At 29.7% G+C, this 17,369-nt stretch overlaps 1 protein-coding gene across 1 annotated transcript; it reads right to left on the reverse strand.

Annotated features, from left to right (window-relative positions):
• Nucleotides 1–7,548: 7,548 nt before the first annotated feature.
• Jheh2 (Juvenile hormone epoxide hydrolase 2) lies at nucleotides 7,549–16,415 on the reverse strand. Its single transcript, XM_065514364.1, has 4 exons — nucleotides 16,078–16,415; nucleotides 15,699–15,898; nucleotides 11,466–11,664; nucleotides 7,549–8,598 (listed from the first exon to the last, which is right to left on the reverse strand). The coding sequence occupies exons 1-4, from the start codon at nucleotides 16,270–16,272 to the stop codon at nucleotides 7,816–7,818; spliced, it is 1,377 nt and encodes a 458-aa protein (XP_065370436.1). The 5' UTR covers nucleotides 16,273–16,415; the 3' UTR covers nucleotides 7,549–7,815.
• Nucleotides 16,416–17,369: the final 954 nt, after the last annotated feature.

Raw genomic sequence — 17,369 nt, forward strand, 5'->3', positions numbered from 1 at the left:
AAAATGATTTATATAAAAAATAAATTAATATAATTAATACCGGAATTTATTGTTTGTGTTGTTTAATGCTATAAAAGTATAAAAAATATGCTGTGAATTGAAAAATTTTTATACTTTTCTTGTGACCAAGTTTCGAGCCTATTTTTAGTCAAACTACTTTATATGATCTGATACCACCCATTTGCAATACGTCAATAGTAGCAAAATAACACATGTAAAGTATTGAGAATTTCACTATTATAGTTCTCCAGATATTCGATAATAAATATTTACTTTGTATGGGAGAGAGCAAATCCCTTTCTCCGACCCACTTATTTTTAAGCATAACAGGACACTTGAATCAACGTAATTTAAAAAAAGTAAAAAATCGTATAGCTGAAACGCAAAACCATAGGTCTAAAATCAAATCCTATCTTGCACATATTCAAGAAGTACCATTAGAATAATGAAAAATTACAATAAAGTCCCTACTTGTAGATTTCCTTCGCTTTGGTCCATATAAGATTTATTTCATGTTTATATTTTAATTGGTGAAGAAACTACAAAAAAGTAGCATTCGAATAAAGAAAAATTACCAAAAAAATCTCACCCTAGAATTCTCACTCACGTAGGACAATATATTCTTAATTTTATGTTTCTAATGACAAATATTTGACGAAAATTATGTAACCGCTAAATAAAATATATTTTAATTCTTCTATTTATTGTCAAAAACTCCATTTACTTAAGACAATTCAAAACAAATATTTTGTTTTATTTTATTTGATGCAGTTTGATCTTACAAAACACTTGTAAGAGTAAACACGTCAAACAAATTTGTCCTAAAAAACTGGTTACGCTTTTTTGAGTAAATATTTGGCATGTGTGACCTTAAGTCTGTTGTTATAGAAAATTAAAAAAGTACCATTTGAATAAAGGAAAAGTAACATGAAGTATCCGCTTGAATTTTCACTCACATATGAATATATACGCTTAATTTCATATTTCTATGCCCATTATTACAGATTATTCAAAAAGTACCATTCGAATAAAAAAAAGTACCAAAAAGTCTACCCCTAGAATTTCCAGTCACATAGAACCATATATGCTTAATTTCATGTTTCTAAGTCCATTGTTATAGAAAATTCAAAAAGTACCATTAGAAGAATAAAAAAGTACCTATAGTTCAGTTCTCACATTTTGGTACCTAAATATTATACCCTATTCCTAACACTAACTTCACTCAGATGCATGTCAGCTAACTTAAATGTCGATAAGTGAAATAATTTATAATATTGAAAAAAGTACCATTAGGAGAAATGTACCAATTTCCCTTTTTTTCCTCCTTGTTTTAAATTTAAAAATATTCAATTTTGTCAAAATTGTTTATGCTACAGACATGTATCAAACGATTCAAATCTGTGTTAATGTGCCCAAGAAAAACTATGTTTTAAAAAAATTACCAAACTGTTTACCCGGATTTGGCCCAATATACACCTTGGCACTCGAGTTCCAAATAACAATCTGTTAGTTAATTTTTGTGTGAATCCAGGAACCAATGTTAAAAAAAATTATCAAAATTGGCTTAATAATTTCAAATAAAATGTATTTTCTCGATTTTATCCCCTTTTTGGTACCTTTTTTATCCCCATTGCGGTTGTAAAATTGTATTCAAAAGAATACGATGTAAATTTTGTTTCTATGTTTATTGGTTTAAAAGATACATGGGGTGCCAAAAAAGTACAAAAATGCAGTTTTTACCCGTTTTCTCCCCTAAGAGGTTCGAATTTCGAAAAAGTACGAAACACCTGTCAGCTTATTTTCTAAATGGAATAAGTTTTTTTTTGTATCTTTATTAGTTTTGAAGATATAAGGTTACCGAATTTACCCTTTTTACCCCCTAAACGTTCGTTTTGGGGAGGGAGGAACCCACAGTTAAAATTTCATGATTCTAACTAGCTTCAGTCGTTTGGTCTGTGCGATGATGTATCAGTCAGTCATTCAGTCAGTCAGTAACGTTACTCTTTTATATACATAGATATATAGATATTATTTGATGACTCAAGGGCTTTTATGTTGCACGGACTGCAACGTGTGTGTTTTTATACTACTAGATTGGTATAGTGAAATATATTTGCAAGTTTTGAAGCCACACCCACTATAATGTAGGCGTAGACGATAAATAGTTTTTATATTTTGTACTCACAACTGTATACATAATAAAAATAAAGTGAATGTCATATGAAAACTTGGACTCGAATAAAAAAATCGGGTTAGGTTTACTATAGCTTACATTTTGATACCGCACGTGGATCTGTAGGTTATATTCGGAAAATCTATTTCAATCCACATTCGGACAGACGGATTTGTCTTAATCGAGTTATACTTACCAATTATTATGAAGGGTATTTAATTCGAAATGTTCCATCCATCATTCAACCTTACTGTCATAGGTTTATATTGCAAAATATGTATTACTCTTACAAATATGACACGGATCGGTTCATATTCTAATAAGTATGAAATAAATTTTTTAGTTCTTATAATTTTTTAGGGTGCCTTCATTTCGACTTTATTCAAATAGAATCTAATTTGAAATTTGTTTTTATTAAATAATATTCTCTTAAAGGTATTAAAACAACCACTACAACTTTAACTACTACTAGTCGTATTTGTTATCGCATGATAACTGCATTAAACCATAAACGATCTCAAAGCGATCGTTCTATAGTATATGCGTGTTTGTCAGTGTGTGCAGTATATTTCTATAATAAACATCTATCAATTTTATACATATTAAATAAATAAATATTTATATTTAATACTCGTATTATTGTTGTGTATTGTTTGTTAAATTTCTATCCATAGAGAATACACATAGAACGGAAACTAGAAAAAAACTTTAACTAGAAAATTTCTTAAAATAATCACACATACGTGTGTTGTTTTTAATTTCACTTATTGTTTTTCTTAACCATTTACACCACTTAGGTTTTTCATAACTGAGTTAGGTCTTTGACAGTAGAGTTTCCGATCTATGTGTATTAATCTGTGTTTGTATCTACATACATAAATATTTACTATTTACCGGCTAAATTTTTGGATTTCATTTATTCTTATCAAACATTACTCGAATGGTGTTCATACACGACACATATAAGAGTAAATATTTAGATATATTTAAGCTGACACCCAAAAAATTCCTAATGCGATTAATATGTTTGCAAGGGTGTTCGATTAAGTTGCTTTTATCAAGTTTTATAATTGAGCTTTCAGTAATACAAGTTTAACCGCTGAAAAAAGTATAAACAAATTAAAAGCATTTATATGAACATATTTAGGTTTAGTTCATTATAATTCAATTGTATGGTGTGTTTTCTCATACAGTGTATGTTAAAATTATTTATACGCCTATATTTGTATACCCTTCACCATGAGTGGTAAGGGTATACATTAGAGCAACAGTTCTCAAATGGGCATCCGTATGAACATTCCAGGATCGCCGCGAAAAACACATTAAACTATCACTGTATAATATTTATTTTCCAATTTGACAAAAAATCATTATACCCTACACCACTATAGTGAGGAGGGAGGGTATAATGTGTTTGTGCCTCCATATAAATTTCCTCCCGAAATTGAAATTTATCGGTTATAACTGTTTAATTTACACAAATTTCGCTTCAAATATGTTTTATATATGCGGAAGTCATGTTTCATAATTTTATGATGATCGGTCCATAATTAGTCATAGCTCCGATATAAGGCCGGCTTCCGAAAATCACTTTAACGAGCTTAAACCTCTTAATATGTTGGTATCCACATAAAATTCACCAGAAATAACTTTTATATAGAAATAAATCAAACGACCTAATTTTATGATGATCGGTCCATAATTAGTCATAGCTCCCATATAAGGCCAACTTCCGAAAATCGTTCACGAAAATAAATTATTGAAATTAAGCAAGTAAGAGAGCTATATTCGAATCTTATTTATTTATACAAATTTTAAATAAATTTTTTTTTCCAAAGATGTGTTCTTCATTTTTTGTAAAAAAAATTTTTCGAATTGTTTTTTTAATTTTCTTTTTTTTAAATAAAATTATTTTTTTTAAATTTGAAAAAAAATTTTTTGTTTTTTTAAATTTTTGTTGGGAAAAAAAATTTGGGTTAAAAAATATTTTTTCCGATTTTGACCCATTGTAGGTCCAACTTACTATGATCTTTTATACGGCGTTGCAAAGCTTGTTGAAATGTCTATCAATGGATATCCAAATTGTCTATATCAATGACTTAGTAATCCAGATATTGGTCAAAAATCGAGGATGTCCTGGTTTTTTCCTCATATCTCAGCCATTTGTGGACCGATTTTGCTGATTTTAAATAGGAAACTTCTCGAAAGCATGTCTTACTTGAAGATGTCTTATTAAAGATTTGGATCCCGAAGATATCTGGGGTCTTCAGAAAATTGATTTCAACATACAGACAGACGGACATGGCTTAATCGACTCCGCTATCTATAAGGGCTTATAGGACCGGAAAATTATATTATGGAAATTACAAACCGAATGACAAACTTATATATACCCTTCTCACGAAGGTGAAGGGTATAAAAAAAATGAATTTGCTCATTTAATCAGAGTAGGGTATTATATGGTTGGGCTTAACCGACCATACTTTCTTACTTGTTTTCTTATTGAACAATTTCGATTTATAATATTTTCATCTTTACATTAATATATTGAAAGTACATGATTCTATCCTGTCAAAATCATTTTATAATCTCTATTGATAAAATACCTGATATATTCCAAGAAGAAATAATTGGAATTAAATGGAAGTTTTCCGGCTTTTAAAGTTGAAATTAGCATTTTTTGCACTTTTATTAATCAAAAAAAAAAAAAAAAAGAATCGATGACGTATGGACTCTGAGAATGATATAAGATGAATATTAGTATTGAGAGAATACAAATATAAATTAATATGTAAATACAATTTTATTCAGAAAATGAGAAAATCTAAATTAATATTGAGTTTTTTTTGTTTTACATATGTATATAATAGGGTATTCAAATTATTCGATTTTTCTCTTGTTCGAATAAACCGAATAAGAGATTTTAACTTTTTCGAATAATTCGATCACACGTTTAATATTAATCGAATTATTATTCGAATAATTTAAATTTTATAAAAAAGTAAAAAATGAAGTTTGATGTAGGTTTTTTAATATTTTATTGTTAAAGAAAAACAAAAAAATACATTAATATTAACTATTCAAGTATTGATAATGTTAAAAACCATTCGAAAACGAAGTCCATCATTAAATTTTCATCAGAAATATCCTGATATATACAAAATAGTTGACAAGCAAGCTCTTAAGTTTCCGTTTTGGAGCTATGCTTTAAAAAATCTAAGCTAGTTGGATATGATCCTTGAATTCAAGTATGTACAATATAAACGTATTAAGAAATTTTTAATGTCGCTCATTAATTCGTGTTTTAAAATGAGTAACTAATTCTTTAGGAAATTAATTATTCTAAATTATTTATAACAAATTGTATTATACCCTCAAGCTCTATCAACGATGCCGAATCATTGCTTAATCAAGTGGTCTTAGGGAATTACACAAATCTGTCCAAAGTTTGATATCAATGCCAATGAACGTAGCTAATTGGAAGTCAGACTATGTATGATTGACACATTTATAAATACTCAAAAAGTTTATTACCATCACGTTTAAGACGAAGTCAATGTTTTTCTAAAAATTAAAAGTATTGGCTCACAAATAGAATCATATAAACTATTGGTCCGCTTGCAAAATAATGTATCAACGATTCGTAGACGACCCTGTGTCGTCATTTAAGCAAATGAAATTTGTGATCACCCTGTAGGAATGCAAGGTGAGATTTAGGACCAATTTAGGACCAAGGTTTATTATATTGCTTAGCCTAGAACTAAGTGGCTATCCGTAAAAGATCTTGAACTGTTTATTATCCCTAGAAATACATACTTCTAATATATAGTCATTCGGTCATATGCTCGGGCTTGACTGACTATATTTTCTTATTTATCTTCTTTATTATGAAAACGGCAGTAAATTTTTAATATAAAAAGTGTAATTTGCATCTCAAAGTTGAACATAAAATTATAGTATAGTACAACTATAAAAATAATTGGTCAATTCACAAGGTATCTTATCATATTGTCATAATGTCCTAATAGTTCACAATGGTTTTTATTGCTTTTCAAGCAACAAATGTCCTAATGCTATCTTTATTGTGTTATCGTAACCAACCAGCAGAGACCTGCGCCGAATGTCTAAGAGTCGGTTAAGCCGAGCAGCTGAGTCGTGATATATTAGGACATTATGACAATATGACTAATAAGAGACCTTGTGAATTGACCAAATGTTTCTTTAGATCTGTCTTTACATAGACTGGGGTACAAAGTTTACCATATTCGTATTAAATCAGAGACATAACTGTTATAAGAAATATCTAAAAAAATTTAGCCATAACTGTTATATAGTAGAAATAAATTTTTGTTTCTTTAAATAATAGTTATTCTCAATGAAAATAAGTTTTGCTTTTCAATAAGTGTTATTCATAATAAATATTTTTTTTCGTTGCTCATAACTTTTATTTTTGATTTTTATGTTTTTACGTTGCCTTATAAGAGTTATTCATAATAAATATTTTTTTACGTTACTCATAACTTTTATTTTCGATTTAACTTCACCTGAAGTATCTCCACTTCAACCAATATCCGATTTTCTGATTGACGAATCGACGAATCTAAATACGTCATCGTTGTTCAGAACATCAATTAGAGAACTTGAAGTGGATTTATCTTCAGAAGATGACAAAGGCAATACATCGCTAGAGTTATTAGCAGCTATAGCTGAAATAGAGAGCTTTAAACCTATGAGACTGTTGCAATATTAGGAAGAGAAAAAGGATACTTTTGCAATTTTTAAATAAATTGGTTCATAGTGTCTATGCCCTCCTGGCTAAACGGCTTTCTGTTGAAAGATCATTTTCTGCTTTGCGCATTTTGTTGACTGAGAAAAGGTGCAACTTGGCGGACAATGCGTTTGCTAAAACATTGATTGTGAAACAAAATTCTTCATAATTAAAAAACACACAATAAAAACCATCAATCTCATACCAAGCTTATTTTTTGCGACTTTAAAGGTTAAATTCAATGTATGTACTAATAAAATGCAATCAAGGTAGCGAAAGAAACTTCTTTTGAGTTATCAGCAACGAAAAAAATATATTCTTTAGAATAATTCTTATTAGGCAACTTAAAAACATACAAATTGAAAAAAAAAGTTATGAGCAACGTAAAAAAATATATATTATGAATAACATTTATTAGGCAACGTAAAAAAATATAAATCGAAAATTAAAGTTATGAGCAACGAAAGAAAATATTTATTATGAATAACTCTTATTTGAAAACGTAAAAATTATTCATTGATTTATGCCTAACTTTTTCAGTCTCAAAAAATTTAATAACAGTTATTTTTGGTCTCTGTATTAAATAGAACACATAGAAAAACATAGATTTCATAACATATAACAGTTTAAACAAAAAAAAAACTTTATTTAGAAAATGTAAAAAAAACTAATAAACATACGTACATAATATATATATATATCCAGTTATACCAATATTTAAATGTACAATAAACAAAATGCCTACGCCAGGTTAATATAAAATTATAACATTCAATTAGGTTAATATACATACATACTTATTCGTATATGTTTTCAATTTCTTATTTTAAACAGACTTTTTTGTGATTAAATTTTAAAAATACATAAAACAGCTTTACAAATTTGCCTTCTTCACAAATTCAACAAAATCGTTGTAGAGTACTTTGGGCACTTCCATGGCAGCAAAGTGGCCACCTTCTAAATGGTAGGTACTTTGGACTAAATTCAAAAATTTATCCTTCAGCTGACAATCGGTAGCATGCCATAAATCATGAAGGAAACGAGCACAGGCTGTAGGTACCTTAACACCAACTCGATCCATTTGTAAGCCCATTTGTTCCTTATTAAATTGTTCGGCATAGAGACGTTGAGAAGTCGTAATGGAATCGGTGACATAGTAGATCATGACATTATCGAGTAAAGCATCCATAGTATAACGTTTAGTAATGCCACCATCTGGCAAGTGTTTGTATTCGCTATTTGTCCAGGTGGAGAATTTTTCAAGGATGTATGCAGCCAAACCAACTGGGTTATGGGCTAAAGCTGTGCCAATTGTATCGGGTTTTGTGGCTTGCAAATGCATGTAGCCCATCTCTTCCATGGTAGTTGTAAAAAAATCCCCCAAAGGTTTGAAGAAGCCGCTGTATTGTTTTTCATAGAAGAGACTGGGCATAAAGTTGGCAAGGACCATTTTAAGCATGCCAATGGGTCCCATTGTTCCACACATGTTGGAATGATAGCCCAAAACATTTTCGGGGAATAAAGCTGCCATGTTGGAACCCACAATGGATCCCCAATCACCACCTTGTACAATGAATTTGTCGTGACCCAAACGCAACATTAAGTTGCGCAAAACTATGGACATTTGTGCAGGACCAAAGTTTTTCTTGGAGGCGCCCTGTAAAAAAAGGATTTAGTTTATAACACATGCTTATTAATAATATAGGTATTCATACATATATTAAACCAATTAAATAATGTATTTACTACGAAGTCTTTCTATTATTTGATTTTTCGAGAAAACGCTAAACTAACAGTCAATATGACCATTTCTTGAAATTATCCGTTCGCCAAATGTTTCTCTAAGTAAATTGAATGTATCGCACACTGTGTGACATGTAGAATCCACTGAAACCACATGTCTGCAATACTAATGCCTTCCAATTGAGGTGCGAAAAAGTAGGAAAGCATGTCGGTATAGCGCTCACCGTTTACTGTAACGTTGTAACCATCATTATTTATGAAGACACTAGCTGACCCGGTGCGCTTCGCCACCCCAATTAGAAGAAAGAAATAGTACAATTAAATCTCACTTTGTGCATCTAATTGTAAATGTCTAATTTCATATTTCTGGGTCCATTATAGAAAATGCAAAAGAAAGTTACCACTAAAGTTACCTTTGCGAATTCAAATTCATTCGGAATCATGTACACCTAATTCCATATTTCTATGTCCATTATTACAGAAAATTCAAAAAGTACCATTAGAATATATAAAAAGGACCAAAAAGTCCCTCTTGTGGTTTCCCACTCACTCGGGTCCATATAAGCTTTATTTCATGTTACTAGGTTCATTGGTGAAGAAATTACAAAAAGTACCATTCGAATAAAGAAAAAGTACCAAAAAGTCTTTCCCTAGAATTCACACTCACTTAGGACCATATATGCTTAATTTCATATTTCTAAGTCTATTGTTATAGACAATTCAAACAGTACCATTAGAAGAATAAAAAAGTACCTATAGTTCAGTTCTCACATGTTGGTACCTAAATATTATCTCCTATTATTAACTCTAACTTCACTCAGATGTATATCAGCTAACTTTAATGTCGATAATACAAATAATTTAAAATATTTAAAAAGTACCAATTTCCATTTTCCTCCTTTAAAAATTTTCCATTTTGCCAAAATTGTTTATGCTACAGACATGTCTCAAACGATTAAAATCTGTGTTAATGTGCCCAAGAAAAAATATGTTTTAAAAAAGTACCAAACTGTTTACCCGGATTTGGCTCAATATAAACCTTGGAGATCCAAATAATAACCTGTTAGTTAATTTTTGTATGAATCCAGGAACTAATGTTAAAAAATTATCAAAATTGGCTTAATAATTTCAAATAAAATGAATTTTCCCGATTTTATACCCTTTTTTGGTACCTTTTAAATAAACTTCTGTATCGTGGTGGGAGCTCATAATAAAATATTCGTATGTTTATGTCAAATTATAGAAAAACATATTTTTTGAAAAAGTACCAAAAATAAACACAATTTTTATCCCTTAAGGGTTCGAATTTCCAAAAAGTACCAAACCTATATTTTTTATTTTTTCATAAGTAAAGAATGCGATTTAAAATTTGTTTCTATGTTTATTGGTTTCTATGTTTATTTTAAAATACATAGGGTGCCAAAAAAATACCAAAATATAGTTTTTACTCGTTTTCTCCCCTAAATGGTTCGAATTTAGAAAATATACGAAACACCTGTAAGCCTATTTTTTAAATGGTGTAACATGCAATTTTTATTTTTTTTGGTATCTTTATTAGTTTTGAAGATATAAATTTACCCGGTTTTACCCTTTTTACCCCCTAAACGCTCGAATTTCCAAAAATCCATAGTGGATCGTTTTGGGGGGGGAGGGGAGGAACCCACAGTTAAAATTTCATGATTCTAGCTTCAGTCGTTTATTATCGCTCCTAACGATCCATAGTTTCTCCAATTAATCGTTCTGATGGACGATTACACAGATTATTGCAGATATAAAACAAATGACAGTTCTCAAAAAAGTAATATGGAACCGTATGTTTTTTTGACGTTCTACATTGTAGAACGTCAAAAAAACATTGAAAAGTAGTTGTAGAATCTACAACTACTTTTCATTGGTTTTGGTTTGTAGGGCGAGAGAAAAATCGCATTTTTCAATAGGCAACAAGTTTGTATATATTTCTCCTTCTTTCCAAACCACAACCAATTGGACTTTTTCTTTTATTTGTTTTCTATTGCCATATTACTGGAACTTGCTGCTTCATATCTGTGTAAACTGTGGACGATTATGAGCATCATAAAATGCACGTAATGCCTGATGAGTTTGTCGAATTGAACCATGATTTTAAAACAAGTGACAAATGTTGCTCTGGCGTGAGTCTATTCATGATAAATTGCCAAACCAAACTAACCTCAAATCAGCCGAGAACTGTCAAATCTTCTGTCACAGAAAACAGTGATCCGCCTTTAAAAAAAACTCCCTTTATTTCTATAAAAGTTCGGATGAAACTGTTTAAAAAGAAAATTTTAATTTGCCGTTCTAAAATAAAACTCATTTAAGGAGTTTTATTTTGCCCGTCAGAAATTAAAACTCATTTCGTTTATTTTCTTCTTTTTTCAGTTTCTTTCTTAATGAGGCTATCTGATATAATTTAAGAAAGAAAACAACAACAATTTAATAATAGGAATCAAACAAAAATGTCCGGGAAATTAGGGAAATTTTGTACTTTCTATATTTATAATTCCGTGTAGGATGCGAGTGTTCGTAAATGTCTATGGGTGTATATATAAATCAGCAAAATAACTATCATGGGAATATAAATTAGTGGACCATAATTTATCATGTAAAACATACTTTAACGGACATAAACGTCACCAGATGAGATAAAGAACAATATACAAAATCATCATATTTTGCAATAATCTCGAATACTATACTGGATTGCGGTCTTGCATAAGAGTAATTATTTTGAATTCTTAAACAATTTACGAATATGTATATTACCTGAGACCAACCGTAACCAGGCAAACTTGGAGCTACTACTTCAAACACATATTCGCTCTTCTCGTTGGGTGTAGTCAATAATGGAATGATGTCGTAGAATTCGCGCACGGAACCGGGCCAGCCATGCAACAGTATCAATGGTAAAACTGTTTTACCTTCCGTTTTCTTTGGTTTGACATGGATGAAGTGAAGTTTTAAGCTGCAATTATCAATAATACAAAAAGATTAGATATTGAATAATAATCATTTAATGGTTTTAATTAAATGTTGTTTGTTTACATGATACTTTTATTTTCGTAACTCAAAGTGCGATAGAAAAAATATCAATCAAATTTTATTAGACTTGAATTATAATTTATAATCTACACAACACAATAGCTTCGATCATTCATTTTCCATGTAAACCTTGTGCGCAAAGTATAGGTAGCTATTTTGAAGATATTTCGATCAAATTTGCAACATGCATGCAGCCCAAGGACGAACCTTAATATTACGGGCTGAAATCGGTCCATTATTTCACCTAGCCCCCATACAAATGTCTTCTCGAAATAGGACTTTATCTACACAAATTTCGCTTCAAATAAGTTTTATATATACGAAATTAGTAATACATAGCTCCCATATAAGGCCCACTTCGGAAAATCATTCAAACGAACAAAAATTTCTTAAAAATTTTGGTATACACATAGAATTCAACAAAAAATAAGTTCTATATAGACATAAATCATACTATCTAATTTCAAGCTGATCGGTCCATAATTGGGCATAGCTACGATATAAGGCCATCTTCCTAAAATGAGAATCTAACTATTACAAGTTTCATATAAGAAGAAACAAATAACACGGACTAATCTTATGGTGATCGGTCCATAATTGTTTATAGCTTCCATATAAGGCCCGCTTCCGAAAATCACTCAGTAGGGTATTATATGGTCGGGCTTGACCAATCATACTTTTTTAATTGTTTTTTTTTTGCATTTTTTTAATAAACAGATGTTGCTTATCAGGCAAGTTTGTTTATTTTTTTTACTAGAATATCGACTTCTCTAAGTTCGAAAATATATACATATGTTTATATGAACTGCGTCCAATATTCAATTTAAATTATTTTTTCATTAGTCACGTAGGAAATTCTGATATCATCTATCTTTAGAGGATGAAAATCGTATATTATACATATGTTTGTAGTACTTAATTAGTGCAGATTTTTAAGTTAGGGATTATGATTTGACAGATTTTAATTTTTCCCCCTCCAAAAAAAAACAAACGTTTTCCATTTTGTTATCCGATTTAACTTAAATTTTCAGAGTTATACTATTATATCAAGTGACCGCATTCCTTAAAATTTCAAAAAAATCTCTTTTATGTACTTGCTAATACATTCTTTCAAGGTCAAGGTAAATGTCAAAAAATATTTTCAAATCCAGATTTTAACTCTAACAATTGTTTATTTAATTTAATATTTATTTATAGAACGAAGTGTATAAATAACAACAGACATACAAATAATAGTTTTCATATTATTAATTGTTTATTCATTTATTAGAAAAACACGAACTAATTGCTATTCAAAACACAGTATTTATTTTTATTTTTTTAGTTTTTAATTTTAACTACATTGACCTAGAGTTAACCGTATATGTGTTACTAGCAAATTGTTTAACAATTAAAGTAAAAAGTCATTCATAGTCAATGACCTGAACATTATTAATTAATAATGAAATTTTAATGAATTTTGTTATAAAATGTTATTATTCCAGAGATGAAATATCAAAAATTGTAATAATACTCTGTAAAAACTTAACATTTGGGCAGGATAATTTAATAGCAAGAGAGTTTAAGAAATTCCAAAAAATTACTCTTCGGGAGGTTATCAGTAGTCTGAAATTGGAAATTATTTCCCGAACTGTTAGTGTACGGTTTGTATAAAATTTGGCAAACAACATTTAATGATGAGAGAACATTTGTAAGATGGCCGATTGGAAAGAGACTGGACCCTAAGCATATAAATAAGACAGTCAAGTTTGGCGGTGGGCTGTTTTTCTGGCCAAGGTAGTTATCTGTCCAATTCATTATTGTTTAACTTACAAATCACCGGACCAAGGTATGGTAACATATTGATAATCGCTAATCGAACATGAATGATTCATCAATAAATCCGGTTCCGAGAATGTTGTTGTATTAAATGAATAAATTAGGATTAAACTATATTTCAATTCTGAATTTTTCAGATCTGTCTATTATCATCACAAAATAGTTTTTCCAAAAAATATTGTATATATTTTTAATTTACTTTAAGTATCTAAGGTTTGGTACTGTCGAATTTTGTTTTTATTAGGAAAATTTATTTCATCAGTATTTCACATTAAATGTCAAAAGCTCAATTTGCAAATTAAATAAAATTTAATAAAAATTGTTAAATTGTTAATTAAAACAATTAGATTAAATCGTGCCCTTATTTTGCACTTTTGCGATTTGTTTTTTTTTCTTTTTGGTATCAAGTTCTAATATGTTAAACAGGTCAACAAATAAATAGACAAGGTTGTTGCCGAGATACTGTTAGTGGTTTTGTATTAAGTGAACATTGGGTCACTTATAATGTTTTCTAATTAGTTTTGTTTAATTTTTCAATATTGGCCAATGGATTAAGACTGTCATAAGTTTATTACTGTGCCGGTTTCGAATCTTATATGTATTTACATTACAATAAATTGAGTTTAACATTTTGTCCTCATAGTGAAAAGTTATCGCAATGACCTAAATGTGTTTTGTAACATTTGTGTTGAATACGCAGACAAAAAGTTTAGAAAAATTTTAACGGAGTTAGAGAGAAACACATACGGGCATTTCATACGATTAGTCAACCAGGATCGGAAAATAAAATGTTGATAATCATCGTGTTTTATTGAAGATATTTCGATATAATTTGGTATATATGATTTGTTTGACCCAAGGATGAATCTTATTGAAACTGGCTCAAATCGGTCCATTATTTCACCTAGCCCCCATACAAATTTCCTCCCGAAATTGGACTTCATCGGTCATAATTGTTTAATTTATGTAGGTATCTACACAAGTTTTGCTACAAAATAGTTTTATATATATATTATTATGATCGGTCCATAATTAGTCATAGCTCCCTTATAAGACCCGCTTCCCTAAATCACTTTAACGTTCATAAATCTCATAAAAATGTTGGTATACACATAAAATTCAACATAAATAACTTTCATACAGACATAAACTACGACCTAATTTCATGCTGATCGGTCAATAATTGGCCATAGCTCCCAAATAAGGCCCACTTCAAAAATTACTCACGAATATAAATTATTTTTTATAAGCCGAACTCCTACTGCCAAATTTAGGAACGAATCGGTTTCATAGCTCTCATATATGCACCATTCTCGAAAATAAGAAAATAAGATTCAATACAAATAAGTTTCATATCAAGAGATAACTGTTTATAATCACTCGGTGTAGGGTATCATAGGTCGGTCTTGCCCGACTATACTTTCTTAAGTTAGTTGAAGCCTTTGGTTTCAAGAGATAATATCCTTTTGACTCCATTACACAATTACACATCAAATTGAGACATGAATTTAAAGGATTTACAAGCAGCGGTTTGGAAATCTTTTGTTGCCATTGTGAAAAATATCTTAGGAAATCAGAATTTAGTTATAGGCGGCACCAAAATTATTGTAGTCAGTTATCGATGTCAGAAAATTTTTATATTTAAATTAAGTTTTTTTAAATATTTAAAAATTTGATCCAAAACACGAATCTTCAAATAAAATGTGCAAACTCTAAACGTTATTCGATTTTTCTAAAATTTTCAGAATTTGATTTTTTGAAAATCGCAAAAGAACATAATAAGGCCAAAAATTTTTTTCATAAATATTTGATATTGGAATACCCTTGTATACTGAATTCATTCAGCTGTCATTATCATAATCTAAATGAACAATGGTGACTTTCAAACGATTATAAACATAGGGTAACATAGAGACGAGACGTAATTGCCAAAAACCTAACTCTTGCAACAACAAAATACAGGTTATTCAATGTATTTAGTTGTTGTATTAGACATATGTATGAGTTTTTTTTGTTTGATAAATCGAACTGTCTCTATGTATATTTCTCTATGATTATAACTTTCTTTTTCTACTTTATTTTTTGTTTAAATGTTATCATTATAGATATTTATCTAGACATATAAACTGCAACACTTACCCTTGCATTTGTGTTTGGAAATGAGGGAATTTTTTCAAGAAATTTTCACGATCCGACCATTTTGACAAATAGTCATCGCGCCAGTATTTCACAACAGTTTGCAAATATTTTGAGTTGAAACCATATTCGAAGCCAACACCTTCCAAAGGATCATGTAATTTCAATGGCCGTTGAAGTTGTGTTTTAAGATCTTCAATCAGCTACGTAAATAAAAAAAACACAAACAAATTTTAATTAAATTTTAGCACAAACACAATTTGCAACAACAAGTTTTACTTCATTCTTAGTTGTTTTTTATTTTTTTTTTAAATTTGGAAACTAGCAACAAGTTGCAACACACTCGTTGCACATATCTACTTAATAATGCTGTTGTACTCACCTCTGAATTGGTTGCAATATCGAATGGTGTCACAGCTTTATTTTCTTTATAATCAGCTGCCTTGCCGGGTCCCCAGTATTCTTGAAAATCGAACTTTGGTGCCGGCAATGGTTGCGACAACATACGATAATTCTGTATTAAAGCTGCCAATCCCAAACAGATCGCAACTATAGATACTCTAACAAAAAGGCCCATTTTGCTATGATTTATATTTAATGCAATCAAAAAATATTTGGTTTTATCTTTGCAAAAATGTGTTTATTTTCTTTAGAAATAATTAAATGTGTGTTTTTTTTCTTGTTCGATATTAGTTAGCGCTAAGCGCTCTCCACTACTTTTCACCTCAAGTAGGTAGAATCAACTGATTTCGATTGTTTTTTTTGCTGTTGAAAATTAAAACTAATCATTAAAATGCTAAAAATCACATTCGCTTCTTGCGATTGATAATGTTTGTAAAAGAGAATTCAATTTTTGTGCGCCAATGGAGAGCATATGTTAATAAAACTGTTGAATAATGCGCTCTTAAAAGCTTTTTGTTTTTATTATAAAGTGGTTAAAGATCTTTGTACTGTTCTAGAGAACGTATTTATAGTGGGGAGGAATAAAATAGCACAACTCACAAAATAATTCAGACACTTTAGCATACTAGGTAAACTATGAATTGTAATTAAGCTGTTAGGGTGTGACTAGCGTGGCACTTAGAACTGCAATGCTGAACATTAGAGTAAAATCGGGTCATGTATATGCCAAGTGTAATTCTATTTCGAGTCGCTGAGCAATGATTCGTTCTCATGTAACGACTGGTTGAATTCAATTCGAATTTTGCACAAAACTTTTAGCAACATTAATTTTTCTCAATATAATAAAAATAAAATATATCCATATTTACTTGTATATGAGTTTTTATCTTCATAGGATACCGTAAACCTATTCGAAGATATAACCCAAAAAAATATTTTTTTTAACGGCAGATTCAAAACTCCAATTTCAATTTTGTTAAAAAAATTTGAGAATTTTATGATCATTGGGAATTATTGAGAACATAATAGGGAATAAAAATATGAAAAAAGTATGATCAAACCTTCTACAGTTTTTCCGTACCTGAGATTTAAATTTTGTGATTTTTGAGAAAAACTAATTTTTTGGCCATATTTAATTTAATACCGAATATCATAGTCCATTTAATTTTAAATATAGTCTGAAAATTTTACTAAAATCGGAATACGTCAATTCTTAAATCGTGAAGGTCAAAGTCAATTTTTACAATATTTTCAATTTCTCATGGAAAGATA

Source organism: Calliphora vicina, chromosome 5 (genome assembly GCF_958450345.1).
Source record: "Calliphora vicina chromosome 5, idCalVici1.1, whole genome shotgun sequence".
Classification (NCBI taxonomy): Eukaryota; Metazoa; Arthropoda; class Insecta; order Diptera; family Calliphoridae; genus Calliphora; species Calliphora vicina.